Genomic DNA, 22,401 nt, shown 5'->3' with positions numbered 1-22,401 from the left:
CAGAAAATTTGAATTATCAGGGATGGATTTTTGCTACGTGCCTCTTTGGACTGAACATGTACCAAACCCCCCAAATTTAACAGTCTTTTCTTCCGTTTAGACACACGGTGGGCTTTAAGGATTTATTAGACTTCTGCTCAGTCGTCACTTCGTGTCACCCACCTCAATCTCATGTCTGAGGCTTGAAACACTTCACTGTCAGCTTCTAGTCTTTGTAGAAAGTGTCTCTCATTCACTAAGTTCTCAGATCCAGCTGTGAATGTGTTTCTAGGACTTCTGCTCAGCAGTGGCAGCAGGAGCAGCCGGGCTCTCTGGCTTCATGATCTGGTAGGTGATCAAGTATTCTGGGTAAGCCTGCAGACAAAGAATTCACAAAAAGGAAAAATACATGAATGCAAGTTTGACAAACGCAAGTTGTGCTGAAAAAAAAAAAAAAAAAAAGTTTTTTTCTGACCTGTTCTCCTCTGTAGATGACATATTCTGCATATGCCAGTCCATTAACACTGGGTCGTCCTATAACAGAGTGGTGACCAGGCGGGGCGTGGGCCATTTTCATTGCACTGAACTGAAGAAATGACTTACCCAGTGTCACTCGGCAGAACAGCATCTGTCTGCAAACACAATCAGGCAAAGCATGTTGGGAAAAATCAGCTGCTTTCTGTGGTTTCAGTTGGCGTCAAGGGAAAAGATCTGCTACCTGTGACACACGTAGCAGGAGCGGTCTTTATGCGTTGGACATCCAGTCCCTCCGCCGATACCGTACACGTACTGGTTGCTTTTAGAGGAGTTCTCAGCAAAGTAGATACCGGCGCCAAACATGCCGCCGATGTAGGCGTGACGCTCATCAAAACCCTTGTGGATGATGGCATTTATGAAGGGAGAACCTTGCAGGAGAAAGAAAAGATGTAAGATTAAATAAAGGGAATATAAAGACATGGAAAATCCCCTGCAAAGCTCTGCTGTTAAAGGAGCAGTGTCTGTATGTCTTTTATGAAAAACTGGAAAATCTCCCAAAACAGAACGAGGTAGAGAAAATCCGAAAGCTGCCAACGGAGCGAGGAAAGCTGCTGTTTGACAAACTGTTAAACTGGGAGATCTATGATCTAAGAAACTGGCTTGACACACCATTTCAGGCTTCAGAGAAACCAGATTATTTCCTGGGATTTTCAACTTCACAGTGCGCAGTTTCACGGCACCCAACTCCACTGCAGTCCTGAGGGTTGTGTGTTGAGCAAGTTGTGTGTGTTGAAAGAGGACAGATGATAAACGAGATTCGTTCAGGCTTACAGTCAGGCTGAAAGAATGAAAACATTGCGGGCAGAGTTAATCTCTGAGCACACCAATGGCTGAACCTTTGACCAAGCTGCCATTTACTTCTGACAAACGAGCGAAAGTGACTGAAACCTCCAGGGAACGTGGCACCAGGCTGGATGAAGTCATTCTGGCATCTCAACTTTGGGATACATCAGTTTTAGAGCTCTCCCTTTTTTTTTTTTTTTTTTTTTTTTTTAAAACAACAAACAAATTTGTCCATCATCTTTCACTGATATCAGCTGATCAGCACTCAGAAACTGCTCCAATTTTCCTGAATTTGCACAGAACTTTCTCCCTTCAGCCACACCACTGCAATGCCATTTACTTCTCCCATCACATCTCTGACGTCTGCTTGTTTCATAAAGCAGCTGAGCTACTGTCAGACATGAAATACATAACTTAGCAGGTTCATTTATCTGTTAAAGCAACGGCATTCAGTCGCACCTACACTGACAGAAACTGTGCATGTGAGACTGAACAGAACATAAAGTGAGATATAAAATGATCTGAATAGATTCTTTGCTTTTTCCTAACGTTATGCTGTGTGAAACAGAAGCGGATTAATACCCCCCCCCCCCCCCCCCCCCCCCCCCCCCCCCAAGAGGTTGTTAGGTTTTCTAAACTGCTTGCTGCTGGACTTGTACGAGTTTAATGAGATTTCTGGTCTGAGGTTTATGGCAGTGTGTTGTGAAACAAGTCGTTGAAGCAGAACAGTAAACTCCAACTATGTCCAAGTCAGTATCTTTAGAATCCATATCAAGCCAACAAACACATTGCATTGTGTAGTAAACAACAGAGCAGCTGAGGGAAACAACATACAATCAGACAGGAATTTTAATGCAGCTCCATACTATTTCTTTTAGTCTTTTTTGTTGCCGATGGTTTAAAAACAACAATCATCAGGACTAACTGGCTCGACACACAGGGGGGGGGAGTAATTTCAGCAACTAGTGAAATTCATCACCATGCAGGTGAAGCATAACACACAGGATGCAACAGACTGCAACCACAGCGGCAGTGTAGTCTCAAATCGCTTGTGTCCAACAAATGTGGTTGGTTATTATGTTGAAGGGATTATTAGCATTTAGCAGATAACACATGAAGAATGATAAGTCAGGAGATTTTGTTCAAATTTACAGAAATCTTGCTGTTAACTCTACTTTACAGAAGAAATAGACTTACTTGGGTTAATCATATTCTTTATTTAAATAAAAAAAAGGAAACATCCTGGTGAATAAAGTCATTTGATGGCAGGTTGGATCAAGGTTGATCCAGAAAAATTCATGTTTTATTTGATCAGTTAATGAAACCCTCGCTGATTGGTAGTAAAGTCAGCAACAGCAACAAAAGTTGAACATTTATCAGCTTTGTTGTGTCACGTCACAATCCCCCGTGTGCATGTCTACGTGAATACGTGAAATTTCATCAGCAGGAATGTTGCAGTCTTCTTGGTTCTGCAATGTCAGAACTGAGAAGGCTGCAAATGATCGTGACACAATATCAAAATGAATTCAGTGGATAAAAAAATGTTTGTTTCTTTGTTGTTTTCTGGTATGACATTTTTTTGTTCAGTTAATTTCAAGAAGCAGCTGATGTAACACAACCACTTCATTATTTACAAAAAATGCTATCTATTTGTAATTCATTTTTTTATTTGTACTTGCATGGTCTTACCATGGATAGAACTTGAATAAGAATGAGCATTTTTGTATAATCCAACATGTTTACATCATTCTCTTTTTGATTTATATTTAATAACTTGCACTGTACCAATCAAATTAAACCACTTTACATCCCAAATAGCTTATTCAATGTGGCTGAACTACTTTGTCTGAAACAAAATAATAAGCAGCAGAGAATCTGAGAAAATTACAATAAAAAAACAAGACTTAATCAATGAGTTCATATAATATTAAATCTTTACTGTGTATGGTGAGGAAAGCCACTCTGCATCATTGAATGTCTTTAATTACCATGAAAGAGCATGCGCTCATTGTGGTGGTTGTGATTCTCATCTGCAATTTCCTTCTGCCTGTGCGCGTATCTCTCTCGTAGCTTCTTATTCACCACCTTCTGAATCTGCAGAGGAGCAGGAGGGATGAAAAGTGAAGTCAAACATGTTATAGAATTAATCATATTCTAAATCTTATTAAGTACAGAGTCCTTAGGTTTGCACACATGTTTGTGTATCATTTCACTGTGAGTGTTCTCAGTCAGCACCTTTATGATGTTGTACCGGCTGAAGACTCCGCCTGCGTTGCCTCCATCGCGGTGTTCTCTGATGGTGCTTTGTAGCTGAGGATGACAGAGGGAAATTAAAATAACACACACACACACACACACACAAGTGAAGAGGAAATGTGCGGGTGATGTGGATTTACAACTGCTACAGGATCCGTATATTCAGAGCCGAAGCAAAGCAGTAACTTATTCAGTCAGATACCTTGACGACGCCTGCGGGAAATTCTGAACAATTCCTCTGAAAAGTTGAAGCCTCAGCAGATATAAAACACCAGCAGCGTCCATGTTTACAAAACAACAAAGCTGCCAGAGGAAATAAAGCTGTTGTTGGCTTTCACTCAGTCGTTGTATACGACTTCTTCTTTGGCTTTAAAAGCATAACCAAGATCTCATGTCAGTAATTATTCAAGTTTTAAACTAACATGGATGGAAATGACCTGTTAAGTACGTGTTAGCATCTGCCGGTTCTCATTAACTGAAGCCCATTCACACTGATATCTGCTGTCTCCTTCCATCACTGCTCTCGTTTACAAGAGTAGTATAGTCAGTGGTGCAGTTGCACGGATTCGAAGCCTCATATTCGATGTGCTGAGGTCACAATGCTGTTTCTTTTTTAATGATGCACACTTTTTTTTTCATGAAACATCCTCTTAGAAATATCTTTAATCTCACTGGTACTGCAAGTGTTGCGATAAGAAACAAACAAACAACAAAACAAAGTGTAAATGAGCACGGTGTCTTTAGCATGCGTGTAAAGGAGTGTTTGCTTACTTCCTCTTCTACAGACTGGAACTCCTTGTCATCTGGTGCCAGGTCAATCAGCACGGTGCCCTGGCTGGAGCAGTGGAACGTCAGGTACGGGTTTGCACCTACACATATAAATGGGAATCAGGAGAGGAGGAATCAAATCAAAACTAAAGGAAAACACAGACTTTGCTCCATCATAACAAAATCAACCCCAAATTTTTTGGGACCTTCCTGTAAATGTATTAAAGAGAAAAATATCTGAATTGCATTAATTTATGATAATCATTTTGAAAATTTCCAATCATCATTTACTGGAGTCCATTTGGCACCGGCAGAGAAGACTAGGCAAGTTTTTCATGCGTGCTGCCCACATACTCAACATAAAATGCAGTTTTTTATTCCATATAAAAAATACTAAAAGGATAGGTCTTTGGTATTTATTAGTCTTGGATATGTAGTGTCAGATACTCCTAATGGAGTAATGTTTTTCTGCTTTTTTTCCCCCCATGAATCATTTGGTTGGGGTTGTTTAGTTTTGAGTACAGCTTTGGATTTGTTAAAGATAAGCAGAAAAACTGATTTGACTGAATATTTTTTTAAATGTCGTTTAAGATTCTCCCTCTGAAGACCTTTGTGGCCAAAAAAGTCCCATAAACTTAAATTAATGCATATTTTTATCCAGTAATGTCAGCATTTAATTAAAAAGAAAAGTAGTGAAATTTGAAATATAATGGAAATTGAACAGATTCAACAGTTTTCTAATTGTAGATAGATGCAAGAAATTCTGGTATATTTGTTGGTTATGTTCTGGATCAATGTGACCACCAGGGGGCGCGAAGAGTGATTTATTTTGTGTGCATCAGTGAAATTATTCTGATAATTAAAATGTTAAGTACATGTTGATGAAGAATTTTATTCAGACATACACACACTAACTAAATAAATCTTTGGGGCAGCCTGGTGGTCCCACAGCTCCGTTATATAACAGACAAAAATACTAGAATTACCTGCATCTGCCTGCAGGGAATCCAGCTGAATCTGAGGGAAAACACTGTCACGGTGAGAAAACATTCACAATATTCTGCTGGTTCAGTCTTTCTCTCTGAGAGATCATCACATCCAATTTACTAAAATGGCAATTTTGCATGTTTTTACCAACACTTCTCTGAGCCTGTGCCCTTTAAAAGGTCAGTTTTGGTCTCAATAATGTGGCAATTTAGTTTTCTTTTCTAGTGTCATGCAAATGTTCTCAGTCAGACAGTCGTAACACCAATGGAGTGGCTGAGAAACTCTATAAATGTCCTTGAGCGGCATGCCAGAGTCCTTTAAAGAACTCTGGTTTCATCTGTGGTTGAAACCTGAAATAGTTGAGCATTTGTGGTTTTCAATCAACCTGGCAGAACCTGAGAAGATCTGCTGAGAAGAATTCCTTCAAATACTCTGCACCATGAACACCAACAAAGTACAGATAATGTTGATGCTTAAATTATTTTTTTCATTTTAATTATTTCACAAATTTATTTTTCAATTTTCCTTCAGTCACCATGTTTTTCAGTGTATACAGGTGTGACTGATATGGAGATTGACATAAGTAAATGTAAAAAGTGAGAAAGTAAATGTAAATGAAGTAAGATTTAAATGTGAAATAAACCTCAGTCTGTCATCAGCTTGATTATTTCTCCATTAGAACAGGTTTTAACCTGCTTAACTGTTTTTCTGAGTGTATCTGCTGACCTTGCTGGCCTCCCAGCAGCCTCTCGATACCCTTGATGAGTTTGTGTCTGTGACCGTAAGCATTGATGCCAATCTCCTTCAGCTCCTCGTGACCCATGTCTGCCAGCACGTCCAGCGAAATCTGCCGAGAAACATCAATGTGCCTCATCAGCTTTGCCTGCGGCTTTGTTTGCGGCTAAATGAACTGATAGGAAAATAACACGCAGAGATGATGATTTGCATTCAGGAAACAATTCTCTAGTTATAATTATATATTTGTCAAATAAATGTAATTCTGTCCCACAGTGCTCAACCATGGCTCTCTGCACAAACATACAACAGTGACAACAGCTGATCATCAACACTTCCATCCATTAGCAACAGCAAGTGCAATGATCTCTTACATGCTGCAGAGAAAACTGGTCTTGAAAATATTCATGAACGGAAGAGGCAAGAGGTGGGAAGAAAAGGTCAGGGAAAGGGTGGCGGTAATAACACAATTGATATGCAAATTGATGACGGCGGAGTCCTCTCCGCTCTCTGAGTTTGCTCAGGGAGATCCGAGATGCGATTCATCCTGCAGGCAGAGATAACTTTCCCCCTGCCTTGAGCTGATCAGTGATAACAGGGGAAAATCTCAGCAGTCTAATTAGTTTGTTGGAAAAGTTACTGAGACGTTCAGCAGCCAAATCATCTGACGCTAAAAGTTACAGTACAAATCAGTTTCATTTTGGCAATCACAGCGATAACATGGGCCCTTCTGTCAACTTACAGTTTCAGCTCAGCAGAAAACAGAAAATTAGAGCAATCTCACCCTGGAAAACTCGCCAGTTCCTTTAGAAGTTAATCTCACGAATGTGTTTGTAAAAATATGCAATTCAATGTCCATTGTCATGTATAAAATAGGCAAACCATAAAAAAATATCTAACAAAAACATAGGATTAAGCTAGTTGGCAAATAAACTAGTTTTCTTCTTCTACATCGAACGCTTCAGCATTTAATAACCATGAGGGAGATGGTTTCGGGCTGGAAATTCAAATTATGTTGTCACAATGATCACAATTATGGGGAAAAAAGAAAAAGAAAAAGAAAAAAAAATGTTTGCGCACCTGTTCTCGCTGGAAGATGTCTCGGAGATGTTCCAAACCCAGATTCTTTAGGAACTGGCTGATGGTCATGTCGAGCAGCGCTGCAGAAAAAAAGATGTTAAATTAGACTCCTTCATTAGAGACCACGCAGATTAGAGTTCCTCATTCTGGTTCTACAGGAGCCGCAATCCAGCAGGTTTTCCATGTATCTCTGCTCCAACACGCCTGATTCAAATGAACCAGCCGTGGTGCAGAACCTTATCGTCTGTCAGATCCATTTAATTTGATTCAGGTTAAAATGAAGCAGGAATACACTGAAAACCTACTAAATTGTGGCTCTCATGGAGCAAGAATGAGTAACCCTGACATGCATGTTTATGCATCGTGGGTACATACTTTCACCCTCCTTCCTTTCAGAACCAGATGCTCCATCTGCAGTGCCAGTGGCCCCGGCAACAGTGATGTCGCTGAGCGGTGCGGTCAGGTTGTCTATACTGCTTGCTGCTGATAAACAGGATGGCGACGGCGAAGGCGAGATGACCACACCCCCAGCTGCTCCAGTACTCACCACACTTGCACTCACCTACAAGTGAGAGGGAGAGGAGCTGATAAATTCATTGTTGCTATATAAACTGAGTCTACAGAGCACACACTTTTCTGATACTCCTTCTGAAGTCTCTGCCACTTTCATCTCTCGGCGCTGCTGGTTTGATTGACTGCATAACGTGTAAGTGAGCTGACAACTCGGCTGCTTTTATCTCTAATACTTCTGCTCATTCCAGGTTTCTGATTAGTTTTGCCTCTGCAGCTTTCAGATGTTACTTGTAAACCCACAGCGCAACTCTCCTCACAATTTAAGCGTTAAAACTTGGGAGCCAACTCCTCTACTCCTTCTCATGTTAAAACCTCCTTTTATGTGTTTCAGTTACTGGAACAATGAAGCATCACTCACACTTTTGCTCTTTATTCTCATTATAAACATGCAAAACGCCCACCTGAAGATCCAAATGATCAACTAAAAGCTCTCTGTATTTATGCGAGGGCACTCACCACAGTGGCTTGTGGTTTTAAGCAGCTTGGCAAGGCGTCTGGAGGCATGGCGTCGATCAGCAGCGCTCTGATGTCATCAGCCTGCAGCAGATAAAAGAGCCGACAGATATGTATTTGTTTATGACTGACACCTAAAAAGCAGGGTGAACTTGAGCTTGTTTGCACAAAGTGTTCTCTCTGTATAACTTTGCCGCAAATTTTTACTAAACAAACTGAGAGAAGAACAAATTGCCTGCAAAGTAAAAACTGTATTTATAATAATAATAAAAAAAAGCAGAACAGTAAAAACTTTCCTTTCCCTCTAATCAGTAACAAAACAACATTTCAAGCCAGCCAAGATCAGCACAAACTTTTAAACTCGTGTACCTGAAGCCAAACAAGGACGTGTGTGAGGAAGCCTATTAGGAAATCTCATTAGCGTGCAAGGATGAAGGGAACTGAATTCTCCATTTCTGAATAGTAAACTACTCTCATGCTGTTGCCCACAACAATCAGAATCCTAAAGAAAAGGATTTACGATAGAAGATCTTCCTTACCGTTGCCAAGTCCAGTGGCGTCTGTCCTTCCTGGTTCTTCATAGTAGGATCGGCTCCATGTGCCAACAACAGAGCGCAGAGCTGCGTTCGGCCTTTCTGCGCCGCTTCATGGAGGGGAGTGAAGGCCCACTTGTCCGTGGCATTCACACATGTATTGTACTTGATCAGCAGGGCGGCTATGTCCACATGCTAGACAGAGGAATGAAGGTGGAAGGAAAGAAGGGAAGAGGAAGGAGGTGGTGTTGTAGTATGGAAAAGAAAAACAGGCATGACAGAGAAGATGTATTAAAAAAAAAAAAAGAGGCAACAGATAAAGCGAATATCTGTCTTGGCTTTTTCTTTCTTTGATCTCCTTTAATGTTTGTCTCTGACTGCTGTCTCAGTTTAAAAAACAACACAACTTGTATTTTAGGAGCAGCAGGAGATGCCCCAGAGTGTGTAAGCGTGTGTTTCCACAATGCGGAGCGCATTAAGTTTTCATGCAAACATGTGTTCATGATTCTTTTAGTAACTGCATGCTGACAAGATTTAAAGACTGTGCCACTTAAAGACAGCCAAGGACTCCAGATCTGCTGTACTACAGAATGTTTCACCAGAGAACTACAATAATAAGGAGAATATATCACACAAGGAATTCTAAATGTACTGCTGATGTTGCTGGACTATAACTAGCAAAAGGTCATTTCTAAAATTACATATTAGTCCGTCCCTTATTTCTGGTATTACCAGACCCCCCCCCCCCCCCCCCGTAGGATGCTGCAGGGAAACAGCAACCACAGGAATACACCTGATGGATATCAGTACCCCATCAAAACTAGTTAGAGACATGGAGTTTTAAGGATGGAAACATATGTTGTATTGTTTTAAGTTGAAAGACCTTTGCGTGATTACGCTTATTAAACAAAAGCATTCCTCTGCAAATGGTCAGGTACAAGGAGTGCACTGAAAATGTGCAGATAAAGCAGCGACTTTCCTCAGAAAAACTTCCAACATTTTTGCACTTCAATAATGATGCAACAAGTTTTAAGCAATCTGAGATCACTTAGACCTAAAACACAGCAGGGATGAAACTATTATTTTCAGTGGAATAACACAGGAAATAGTGAAAGAGGAGAAATGTTTCATAATGAGAAGTGCATCCCTTGTCGCATTAAACAGAGACTGCAGAGTGAATGGTGAAGATTTGTGAGTCTTACTCCGTATGACGCAGCATTGTGTAAAGGTATCAACCCTCCTTTATCCTGTGCATTCACGTCAGCGCCGTGTTCCAACAGGTACTCTGCCACCTCCAGGTTGTTATAACCAGCTAGAAAGCGCAGCGGCAGATGAGAGAGGCCGAGGGAAGAATGTGGGGAAGAAGAAAAAAAAAAAAAGAAAGAAGAAACAACAATACAGTCAGGTAATGAGAGGAAAAACAGAAGATAAAGACATACAGAATATCAGTTATATCATCTTCATCTTTTCCCTTGCAGCATTGCACAACCATGATGTGTGAATGTGAGAGTGCACTATTCACACTGTTGGCATAAAACTCCTTTGAGGTGTACAAATATATCTGTTAGTGCGTTTGAATAAATTATAACTATTATTTCAAGATGGAAAAATAATTAAACATGATGAAACGTTCCTATTCACAGTCCTGTGTTCATCTTGTGGTCTGTATAGAGAGAGATGAGTGTATTCATGCTAATTTATGGGTGTTTATACCAGTGTGAATCTCATTAGGCATGTGCACACTAGCGCTTGTTTGAGCCTGTGAGGCGCTACATCAGGACGGCGTATCTGTTATCTCAAAACCCGATGTCACGATGATTACAGATTGTGAATATATACATAGCGGTGTGCTGTGTACCCTAGAGGGCAAAAACATTATCTCTGCTCTCAAGACTTTCGAACTGCGCAAAGGCTGTGTGAGAGCCAATGTTATTCTGGGACATCTATTCTTGTCTGTAAGTGATGTAGTTATGTAAATGTGGATCACTTGGTAAATTAGGACATGTTTAGAAATAAATATTCATGCATTCAGTTAATATTTTAAAGGAGAAAGCATATGAGAGGCAAATGTCCCAAAGCATCTCCGCTCACATGCTGTTGAGTGAGCGAAGACAAAAAGCTGCAGCTGGTTTAACATATGTAACAAAACTCCTAAGAACAAATAAGACAGTCGCTTCATCAGAGATTCCTGTTAAAAAAAAAAAAAAAAAAAAAGTTTGCCTGTATAGGAATTACACCATCAGTTCAGGCAAATATAAACTGACGAATAGATGACTTTACATTCGGGTGACTGACAGCTGTATTGAAGACATTTTCTGTCAGTTCTACACGCCGGTCTGTCAGTCAGCAGGCTGGGATCGTCCTCGAGAAATCAGTTGTGAGTTGCGTTGATGTGTTTGCTTCCTTGTTCTTTGTGCTGCACAGTGCCAGAAATCAAAGGGCTGCTTCTACAGACATACTGGAGGCAGAGTGATTGGTGCCAAAACATACCACAGGCTATTTCTCTTTTATAACACGTCTTTTTGGAAGGAAAAGCATCTAAAATGCACAACTACGTAGGTTTTTCCTGCAGTTGCAGTTTTTGCCTACTCAACAAAAATAAAGCACGTTACGATAACACCTGTAAGGACAAAACTCGCTTATTATTTTTGCAGCTTCTAATGGTGTAAACAGACTAAGTCTGCATCTTTATTAGAGCTGAAGTGGCAACAGGATGGAGGCATTTACTTACTGTAAGCAGGTGTGTATAAGGCAATGGGAAGTATGGTGAAATTTGATTACAGGCCCTTTTTGAAAAGTAAATACAAAGACATGACAATGACAAAAGTCATTGTCTAAATACTGCATCCCTAATCAGCGAAAAAGGAACAGATACCCTTCAAAGCTAAAACATAACCATGCAAAAAAAAAAAAAACAAAACATTTTTAAACTACAACCCTTCAGAACACTACTCAAGAGCTTTTTATACGTCTTCACCCAAGTTCTTTTCAATTAAATCCTTTTTAGGGGCCAAAAGGTGTGTTTGCATATGAGCGGCAGGTACAAATGCACAGAAAAAAACGGTTTTTGCATGTTGTCCTTCAGGCGGAGGCACCTTCGCTGCATACTGCTGAACGATGTGAAAACCTTGTTTTCACTAAGACGATACCAGACTGTGGTATTAGCTGCATTATTTTTTTTTTTGTTTTATTGTCATTTGGCAGATGTTTTTATTCAAAGCGACTTATTTGTGAGAAGTGATCAATTAACCACAGTAATTAACCTAACGTGCATATCTGGGAGGAAACTGAAGTACCCAGAGAGAACACACACATACATGGGGAGAACATGCAAACTCCACACAAAGAAAACTGAATCAAAACCTCCCCCCAGCTAAGGCTCAAACCAGTGACCTTCTTGCTGTGAGGCAACAGTGCTAACCACTACGCCACCGTGCTGTCCACATGCTGACCATATCCTTTAATAATTCAATACACATGTATGAGATTTTACAATCCATATCTTTAAAGCTATTTCATACAGAGGAGATTCTCTCGTCCTCCATGCCAGCAAACTTCACTGGACAAGTCCTTTTTTGAAGATTCTTTACACAGGACTGTGCTCATGTAATTTTCATTGTTTGATTTCAAACATAGGGAAGATTGAATTTTTCCAGGTATTTGACAGCATTTTTGGATTTTCATGCAATGATGAAAACGCATATCTAAAAATCCTTCCAGTTAAAAACTTTTGAGTCTGATCTGACCTTCTCTTTTTGCACATTTAATGAGCCTAAATCTTAGTTAACTGGCCTGCCCGGACATATTGTTGTGCCTTTCACGTTACCTGCAAGGTGCAGCGGAGTGGAGTTGCGTCCCTGCGTGTCCCGGCAGTTGATGTTATCGGGGCTGCACAGCTTCTGCACCCGTGCCAGGCAGCCTTTCTTTGCAGCATCCAGCAGTGCGGCATCTCCCCTCAGCAGGTCCTGGATGTCGGTGTCCCCATCCTTCACCAGATCTAGAGGCGTGTTCCCATCCCGGTTCTTCTTGGTCGGATCTGCTCCATGCTAGAAAGAGTAGGCCAGCAAGAAGTAGTTAGATGTATAAGAGAGAAATGTAATATGCTGCATGAAGAGGCGCAAACTGATCTGATTTGTGAGCACAAAAAGTGTTTTTCCATGAGCTAAAAAACTAAATGTTGTTGATTTTAATACTAAATATCAGCCATGGAAATCCAAACCTGCTCTGACCGTGGTGGAAACAATTCACTTAAACCAAGGAAGGGATGATGACAAGTGAGCAGTGAGATGGAGATGCAGGTAATTCACCAGAGAGTGGAGCAGAGGGAGAAATGAAAATAAGTCATGGAGAGGCGAGGATGGGACACTCACTGAAGTGGAAAACAGCAGACACTCAGGGGATTAAGGGAAAGCAGACATTTCCATCGCTCAGCTGTCTTCTAGGATTTGCCTTAACTAGTCGTTTCATTGTGAGATCCGTAATGCACTCATTAAAACTGGATGTTGCACCACCACTCTCCTGGGTATTCACTGGTGGCCTGGAACTGTCCGCTATCTGTCTCTCATGTCTACATTCAGGGTTTGTTTTGATCTTGTTAGGAGTCTTCTTCCCTCCTTTTCAATCTAAGTCTCTCTTGCCGTTGTAATTACACTCTCTATGTAATTTATTCTCCATCCAGGGAAATGGGAGTAGCAATAATGGAGGACATTTACATGCGAACAGATTAGTATTAGCCAACTTTGCAGACACCTGCATAATTAGGTGTCTGCACATTTAATGCCAAAAAAGATTCAAGATGTTCTTGCATATCGTTACAAAATGCTGCAAAGAGTCTCAGGATTTGAGGAGGAAATGCAGCAGACTTTTATTCTAAATACAAATACAAAAGAAAAACAAAAGTGGACTGCAGAAAGATGACAACAAGCCGAAGATGCAAAGAAAACCTACTGCTGAACTTTGGGATTGTTTGTTGAAAGAGAGAACAGTAGCACTCTAGCACAAAAGTGCAGGAGCCCATGTTGCACCAGTGTGCTGAAGTGGAAACGAAGGCGCTGCCGAGTGTTCACAAGAATCTCAATCACATGCTTTAAATGCATCCCAGACTCACCGCAGTGAGACTTTTCTCACTAGAGTGTCAGAATAATGATAATAACATAAAAAAAGGTCAAACCTTCCTTCCGCTGTGGATAATCGATCACGTGTTTGTGTCTCTAACCCTTTCCTTCAGACTTGTTCTGGCCAAGAGCAGAAGCAGCCTATAGATCAGTGGATGCGTGGCCTGAGGGAGCTGCTCTATCTCTGAACTCCAGAGCTGCTTTGAAGGCGCTGACTGGGATTTATCTTCACATGAGGCCACACAAGGTTTACACATTGAGACTGCTGCATATGTAATGATAACGGTAATGAAAGAACCAGTAACAAGCCTCAACCTCAACAAAACTAAACTTCAAATTCAGTTATGAGAACAACTGCTTCACAAGATCAGTGAAAGGAAAACAAAACAAACTCACACTCACTTCTCATGAACGCCTGCTATGTACAGCTTGCCTTATGTTGGATGGAGACAAATAAAGCTGTCGAGGCAGATGGTGCTTCTGGACACGTGCTCATCCACTACACTAGCTCTAGTCTCAACAAACAAACACCTTAACAAGACTCCACTGGGCTCAGCTTTGCAGATCCTTAAATCACACGACACAAAATTTACACAAAGTGTCGTGTTAAGTTAATAGAGTAGTTTCAAAACACAACATTATCTCAATATTTTGTTGAGGATGGGAGACAGTCCTAACTCCTTCTCTAGTCCATTATATGATTTTAATATATGATTTTTACTTTTTGTGACCTTCTTGCACCCAATTTTATTTAGTCTAATCTTTAAATATAGAACTGACCTTTAGTTGTGTAGTAACTTGAAGTAACTTCGGTAATTTTTCCTAATTTATTACGGTCAGTAGGTCATTTTCCAGTTAATATCTTTTGTTTGTTTTTCTCCACATCTTATGTGACATAAGCTGAATTTTCTCCTTTCAAAAAGTAACAGCAGAGTGTTCAACTCAACACCAGATGAAGACGTTATTACCTGAATTAAGCTGAAAAAGTTCCATATAGTGATGAAAACAACTGAACGGAGCTTTATCTGAAGAGGAGACCAAAGACACTCAACTCACTAAAAGAAGCTTCTGAATCTTTACCATATGTCCCGACATACTGCTCAAATGGTGGGTGGTTTTTATTATAGACTTGGATGCTTTCAATTAATCGAGTCGATTTGTCTTAAAAATGACCAAAAATACATAAATAAATAAATAAAATAAAGAATGCATTTCCCAGAGGCAGATGAGGCATTTTCTAATTACTTGTTTTGCTGAACCAACAGCCCCGAACACAACAATCAACAATGACAGAACAGGGAAGAGCAGGTCCTCTGGAGCTGGTGAAGTTTTTACATGTTTTCTTTGTAAAATGTTTCATCTCATAATCTCATAGCTGTCACTTCAAATACAATCAAGACACTACCTGCACTGATGCTGCCTTTAGAACTATTTTGCTTGCCGTTAAAGGGGACCGACAACATTGATTTCTAGTTTTCCCAACTCCAATCATATCCATATGAAATATTTAGAGTTAAAACAGGAATCTTAAATGATCCTATAAGGTAATCAATATACAGCCCCTCAGCGGAACAAAACTCTTTTCTTTTGATGGGCCAGACTCTGGAAGGATGTCAAACAGGCAGCTTGCAATGCCTTTGAGCTGTTCATCTTTGAAGGCAATTTGTCTTTTAACTTTATAAAGACACAGACACAGCTCAGTGTCTTAAGCAGTATTTATATGTGACTAACAACAACGAAAAGCACAACATGTCCACCTTAAATTTCCAGTGGGTTAACACTAAACTGGATCTATTGCTGACATGTGAAATAATATTGATAAATATGGTGTCATTAACATTCAAAAAGCATTACAGTTAGGTATTTGGTTGGGACCTCTTCACTGTTTCACACCCAAGCTTTCAAGCTTGTTTTCTAAGTTTTCAATAAATAAATGAATATCCTGCTATAGTTGCTTCCAAAGGGGATGGTTAAAGCCCATTCATGCGCTATACAAAAGATGTATACAGAAAATCTTGTGTGTCGTCTGCATCATGTAGGTGTAAAATATGGTCCTGTTTTGGGTGCGAAGTTATATCGCTTGCGAAATGATTGTGATGGTCTCTGAAGCCATTAAATACATTGCAGCAGCTTCTTCTTCTTTCTCAGTCTATTGTGCTGTATAAACTTTATCACAATCTCTTCCACTATCACCATGTATGCTGTCTATCACTGATGTCAAAACTTGGAGGTGAGATCTAAAATCCTGTACTGTCCGCTGGTGGATGTAATGCTTAACAACCACGCCAATGCAAGAGGCATGTGGAGCCATGAGAACAGTGGCCCATATAAATAAGGCATTAATGGATTTACATTGGAGATGTTTGGGTGAATGCAATCAAAAACTTTGCCACTAGATGTCACTACACACCACTCACAAAGCCTGTTCTTCCCATCAGGTAGAAGTCCTTATTGTGTCAAACTCCACCTAATCTAAGTGTTTGGAATACTTCACAGCAGATTTCTGTTAGATACCACACTTGTACAAAATTATTCACATTTTTAATATTTAATTTCAACCTTTCCTGCAACATGTACAAATTTAATTCTCTAGCATAAAATTATGCTTAATTGTTTGTAATGTTTAATTTGGCCTCTGGCAGTAAATGAACTGTTAATCTTTTCAAAGTAAAACACTTTCACTTCCCTTTCCATTTGTGTTGTGTTTACTGTGTGCAAGAGTGGGGCTATGTGTGCACCCTGTGTGAATTTGATTGTGTTGATCTAGTATTAATTTATGCCGACCCATATGGCAACAACAAAGTGGTGATGTAACCCTGTCTGGAGGTGTTTGCGATAGGAAAAACAAAAACACATTCAGATGTGGAAAGTGCAACATTTCACAGGATTCATTTAGGCTTAAAGAGATGTGACAATTCACTGTTATGCAACAGATATTTTCAGCTTTTTCCATTTCGGAAAACTCACAGAGAGCAAAATAAGTCATAGTTTATGGCAAATATCTACCTCTGATTCACCAGTTAAAGCCTTTTTTTTTTAAATGGTAATTCAGAAAACTATTCAAATTCATCAGTCTGATCTTTAAAAATGCTGAGTAACGCTCATTATTCACAAGCCACACACAGCACAAGATGTCCTTAACTACTGTATATTAGTAATAGATGTTCTCCCAGTATGCTGTCAGCAGCTCTGGTTCCAACTGTTAAGACTGCTCACAGAGTTGTTTCTGCATCTCGTAAATACTCATTCATTCATTCATTCATTCATTTTCCAAACCGCTTATTCCAATTCAGGGTCGCGGGGAAGCCGGAGCCTATCCCAGCTGGCTTTGGGCGACCGGCAGGGTACACCCTGGACAGCTCGCCAGTCCATCGCAGCTCGTAAATACTGTTCATTAAATTATCTGCAGATTACTGTATATACATGTATATATATATATATATACACACACATACATATATGTATTTATATATATACATGTATATATATATATGTATATATATATATATATACACACACACATGTTTATATATATATATATATATATACACACACACATGTTTATATATATATATATATATATATATATATATATATATATATATATATATATATATATATATATATATATATATATATATATATGTGTGTGTGTGTGTGTGTGTGTGTGTGTGTGTGTGTGTGTGTGCGTATTTATATTAAAGTAAAAAAAAAATCAACAAAAATTTAAACAAATAAAAACAGATTAAACAAGAACAGACAAAAACAAAATAAAAAAAATATGGCTTGAAATAAATATCTAAATAACTAATAATTAAATGTCATAATTAGTAAAATCTGTTTAATAAAAATAATTGCAATCAGGATTTTTTTTCAACAGGAATTAATTATTTGGCTTTTTGGTCAAGATTTTTTACAGAAGAGGCTGGATGCACAATTTTATTGGTTTTCCTTTTTTAAATTCATCATTCTGTAAAATTTTCTGAAAATACTCAAAGCGGATTTCAATTAGTGGTGTTCTATCTCTGTTTTTTCTCTTTTTTTCTGAATAGTGCTGATAAAGCTCTACTATCAGGTAGGGCAAGAATGCACAGATGTGCCCAAAATTGAAATGTTAGCAAATGACTGTTCACATCAAACCTTTAGCAGCAGCTTGCAGATCTCATATTTGCCCTTCGCAGCTGCTTCGTGGAGCGGCGTGAACTTCCACAAATCAGCCACGTTAACAGATGCACCATGTCTGACCAACAGCTCAGCCACCTCATAGTGACCATATGAGCAGGCATTATGAAGTGGAACCAGACCCCTGCAGAGAAAAACAGTCACACATGTAGAATGTTTAATTAAAGAAAAATGTTATCACACAACTTTATCCCAGTACTGTCAAAATGTGATGTATGGAACAAAACAAAACAAAATAAGGCACAGCAAATTACGCTTCTCACCCTTTATCCTTAGCATGCACATCGGCCCCGTGGTGCAGCAGGTATTCCACCACCGACACTCTGTTGTAGCCAGCAGCAAAGTGAAGAGGAGTGGAGTGCCGTCCCTCCAGATCGCGACAATTCACGTTCTGAGCGGTACACAACGACTGCAGAGACACCACAAATGGATTAAAACAAAAATCAAATCAAAGTATAGATCGCATCTAATCAGCACAGCTGTTCAGGAAAAGCTTCCAAACTTGTATTATTTTCTTTTTTTCAATTAAAATATTAAGATTATCACAAAAAACTCTTCTTACTAAATAAAACATACTAAAGAACCATTTCATTATAAGATACTCATAACAAACATAAGTGTGGCATGTGCTTGATTCAGATGTCTTTACAACTCTTGGATACAGAAGAGACGGAAAGTTTTCTACACTGATGTTTGAGTCAAATTTCAGGAAATGCTTTCTCTGTTAAGTTTCCACACAACTTAACAGAACCGTGCATGCCGTAGTGTTGCTGAGTGGGTTTAATTAGCAACTACAGTTCATGTTTTACTCTGTGTGTGGAGGACGTTTTTGTTGTTGTAATGAAAATTTTTTTCCCTTCTCCCTCAGCCAATCTGTTCCCCTGATGTTGTTGAGTTTCATTACATCTCTAGCAGCTGCTTGTTTATTTGTTTTCCTATTTGTATTTTTGTTTATTAATCTTTTTTATGTTGAGATCGACATCACATACTGTTTATTTTTACCTCTCTATCTGTTGTCTCCTTTTCTTTCCCATTTACTGTCTTTAATTGTCCTTCAACTCGCTTGTCCAGTATTAATATGTACATTCAGTATTCAAGAAATTTAGAATTAAAGAATAATACTTTAATTTTTTAAGAGGTGCACTATATCATAAAGCTCCTCTTGGCAAAGCAAATTTGTTCAGCACAACACAGGAGCCACATTACTATTCCGCTTGGTATGCTGATAGACCATACAAAAAAAAAAAAAGTCCAGGACTTCCAACCTCCTCTCAAACTTTTAACCAGTTTGTGTGAAAGATAGCTCGTTTCTTGTTCCCCCGTGATCCTCTGCCAACATGTCAAAGCCATCACCCTTGAGATGCATACAGAAGCCTCCTCATTGAAATAACCACCTGTCTGTCAGTGACTGTAAAAATCCCGTTTCATTCTTCATCAAATACACCTGTCAAATTCTACCTGGTTCTGGCATTTGTTACTAATGTTTGACCAAAATACGATGCAGAGTTTTTCCACAATCATGTGCGAGACTTTTTTATTTTCAATTTAATCAAAGAGGGTGAAAACATGAAGCCATTCAATCTACAGAAAACAATATCCTGCTGACATTTAACAACCCACTGTGGCTGAGATTCCATGAGAGCAGATACAGCAGTCAAAAGGTCAGGATGTTTGTTGTTTTTTATGTAATCACCATTTTCATTAAACTCAGTTTTAGTTTGTGCACATGCAATTCTATTAAAGTATTCATGCAGGTAATTGTTGCTTTTCTTAGGGTTGCTGTTTAATATATTAGCATTTATGCATCAGTCTTAGGCTGCCTTGGTTAAGAATGGGACATCGAGTTTTACATGCACATTTCTGGACCCCAAATTTTCAACTTTAAATGGCGCAATTAAAAAATCATTTCTGCAGTCTTAGAACACATTGTTCCCCCTAATTAGTGCCATTAAACACACCAAAGCAACAGAGACCATGTTCTTTGAAACTGTTTTATTCATGTCTATTTCCAGACCTCAGCTAGAGGAGATTTGATTGTTTGTAGAAGAATAGGCCATTAGTTTTTCTCTCATTTAAAGCTTTTAACACCATCTCTGAAAGCAAATGAGTCGTTTTTTATTCCGAGGCTCTGAAAATTAATTTGAACATGTGGCTCATCTATAAGACCCACAGACTGGTTTTAGCTCAAGTGATGTCTCCAGTGAACCCTGACATTTTCTAGGATGACCATACTTAATGAGTAGGGTTTATCAAAAACCCCAAATAGGACCACATTCTGCTGTCAGTAATCAATGTTTTTTAAAAATTTCAAGCAAGCTACCTTGACAGTATCCAGGTCTCCAGCTTTCGCAGCTTCCAGAAGTCTGTAGTCCACGTCAGAGTTTCTCACAGGGATGTTCTCTGCAGGAGGAGGAGAAAGAGGAGACACATAGCATATATATGCTTTAGTAAACGTCAGTGAGGAGGAAAAGATAAATAACTAGTGCAAATTTCGGTTGTCTGTTTACATTACATGTATGTAGTTTCTGTATTTTTTGTTTGAAAATACTGTCAGACGACAACCTTTCTGAGATTTATGAGTAAAATGTTGCAGATTTGCAACATGGCAACAACTTATGGAGAAGAATGTGAGATTACTTCTTCATTATTATTACATAAAGGTTAAAAATGACTATTAAATGTTAAAGACACATTATGTAATTTTCTGACTATAAAACTCTGCGTTCTGGTCTTGTTTGATGACACAGTGACATCTATCCAGAGATGTAGAAGTAGAAAGTAGAAATCCTGTTTCCAACCAGTCACTAAGCCAGGTGAATTTAATCAGCTCGTCTCCACTGCAGGTAGATGAGCCTGTTTGTGAAAACACCTGTTCAAAATGCACAGGTAAATCCAAAAACATGGCAGGACTTCGACGTTATTTTCACTTCTGCTTTATACACCTCTGTATCTATCATGTGCATTTCTGGAGCTGCAGCTGCCCAGCAGCATCTTGAGACTGAGAAACGACACAATACAAGTTTTTCATCTGTGACGCTGCATGATGTTGCAGCCGAGTTTCACTTCATGCTAGAAAACACAGGGACTGTTTTGAACGTGCAATGTCGCTGATTCAGCAAAGAAATGCAAGAAGATTAAAAGTGAGAAAGGGACAAAACAAGACTCATCGTAAGATCATCTTTTACCAGCTGGAGAAAGCTAACGGGTCACGTAGGACAGGGATCCCCAACCCTGGTCCTCAAGTACCTGCAGGACACCGGTCCTTGAGGACCAGGGTTGGGGATTCCTGACATAGGATGGAAGATGGATGCCAAATCAGTCGTTGATTGGGGGCATGTGACGGGTAAAATGGCAAAAGTTCAGTAGCGTGTCTTAAATAGTTTTGTTTTTTTCCTCCAACAAAACATTTATTTATCATAGCAGTTGTGCAAGTCCTTTAGCTTTGATAACAGCAGCTACTGTCATGTAACACAGACCCATTATATTTTATTTAATGGTACCTCTAGTGCGAGGCTACAGATATGAACTTAGATGCACAAAAAAGTAAGTCAATTAAAATAAAAATGAGTTTAATTATCAGTAAGTTTAAATTTACTTGTAAGCTACTGTGTGCTTTTTTTGTTTGTCCATGTTCATGCATGCAGGGGAAGCTTATCCTGCAGCAAAGTGCTGAGCAGGTGAGACGACTCACTCTGCTTAAAAATGTGTTTACCTATCTGCATCTTCAGTCTGCAAATATTAATATTGACCTTTACAAAACAATTGGAGCTAATCCCACCGTACGCAGCTGCTTCACACCACACCTACACATCTGCATATTCAGCACCCACTCCACACTCACAAAAAAAAAAAAAAAAGTGAGCATACCGCTGAGTATTTGCTGAACAGCTTCATTTCCCATCTGAGCAGCGGTGAAGCCCTGCAGTGACACCAGTGAGGCGTCTGCCCCGTATCCTAGCAACAGCCTGCAGGTCTGAAGGTGGCCTGCCATTGCTGCACGATGCAATGCCGTTTGACCCAGCGTGTCGAGGGCATTCACCTGTGAGAAAAAACATCCTGCATCAAGATTCTTAAAACTACCCTTCCATTAGCTGATGCTCTTTGAACTTTGTTTATTTATCAGAAGTGCTGTGATGAGACTTAGTCCGTGAGCTATCTAGGTCTACATCCCTAGTAATCATCGATGGTTGCAAAACATATGTAAACACTAAACAGCTATTTCTGAAAGGTGGTCAGTAGTTGAGGGCTTTAAGAATAACTTCATGCAATCACTTTAAGAGCACCAATTTTGGCTTAAATGTTGCCCAGGGCAAGCTATGATAATTTGGTTAGATCCCTTCAGTCAGCAACCCTGTGGGTCATCATGGCAGCCAAATCTAATCCAGCTGCCACCAAAAAAATGGTTTTGGCAATGACTACTG

The 22,401-nt window shown here is 39.4% G+C and overlaps 1 protein-coding gene across 1 annotated transcript in view; it reads right to left on the bottom strand.

Moving 5' to 3' along the window:
- Nucleotides 1-267: 267 nt before the first annotated feature.
- LOC306768519 (poly [ADP-ribose] polymerase tankyrase-1-like) overlaps nucleotides 268-22,401 on the bottom strand; it is a gene marked incomplete at its 3' end in the record, with an annotated part of 84,784 nt that continues 62,650 nt past the window's right edge. The window contains exons 13-29 of the mRNA XM_079256905.1: nucleotides 21,848-22,019; nucleotides 20,301-20,380; nucleotides 18,244-18,389; nucleotides 17,939-18,104; nucleotides 12,511-12,730; nucleotides 9,887-9,996; nucleotides 8,691-8,879; nucleotides 8,155-8,235; nucleotides 7,501-7,687; nucleotides 7,126-7,205; nucleotides 6,037-6,157; nucleotides 4,327-4,424; nucleotides 3,535-3,609; nucleotides 3,288-3,393; nucleotides 698-884; nucleotides 455-611; nucleotides 268-354 (exon numbers count right to left, since the gene is read on the bottom strand). Coding sequence (XP_079113031.1) covers nucleotides 268-354; nucleotides 455-611; nucleotides 698-884; nucleotides 3,288-3,393; nucleotides 3,535-3,609; nucleotides 4,327-4,424; nucleotides 6,037-6,157; nucleotides 7,126-7,205; nucleotides 7,501-7,687; nucleotides 8,155-8,235; nucleotides 8,691-8,879; nucleotides 9,887-9,996; nucleotides 12,511-12,730; nucleotides 17,939-18,104; nucleotides 18,244-18,389; nucleotides 20,301-20,380; nucleotides 21,848-22,019 — 2,262 coding nt within the window. The remainder of the gene's footprint in view (nucleotides 355-454; nucleotides 612-697; nucleotides 885-3,287; nucleotides 3,394-3,534; nucleotides 3,610-4,326; nucleotides 4,425-6,036; nucleotides 6,158-7,125; nucleotides 7,206-7,500; nucleotides 7,688-8,154; nucleotides 8,236-8,690; nucleotides 8,880-9,886; nucleotides 9,997-12,510; nucleotides 12,731-17,938; nucleotides 18,105-18,243; nucleotides 18,390-20,300; nucleotides 20,381-21,847; nucleotides 22,020-22,401) is intronic.

Source organism: Telmatherina bonti (assembly GCF_933228915.1).
Source record: "Telmatherina bonti genome assembly, chromosome: 17".
NCBI classification, from domain to species: Eukaryota; Metazoa; Chordata; class Actinopteri; order Atheriniformes; family Telmatherinidae; genus Telmatherina; species Telmatherina bonti.
Note: the sequence above shows the minus strand (reverse complement) of the source record. Positions and strands in the feature narration are given on the sequence as shown.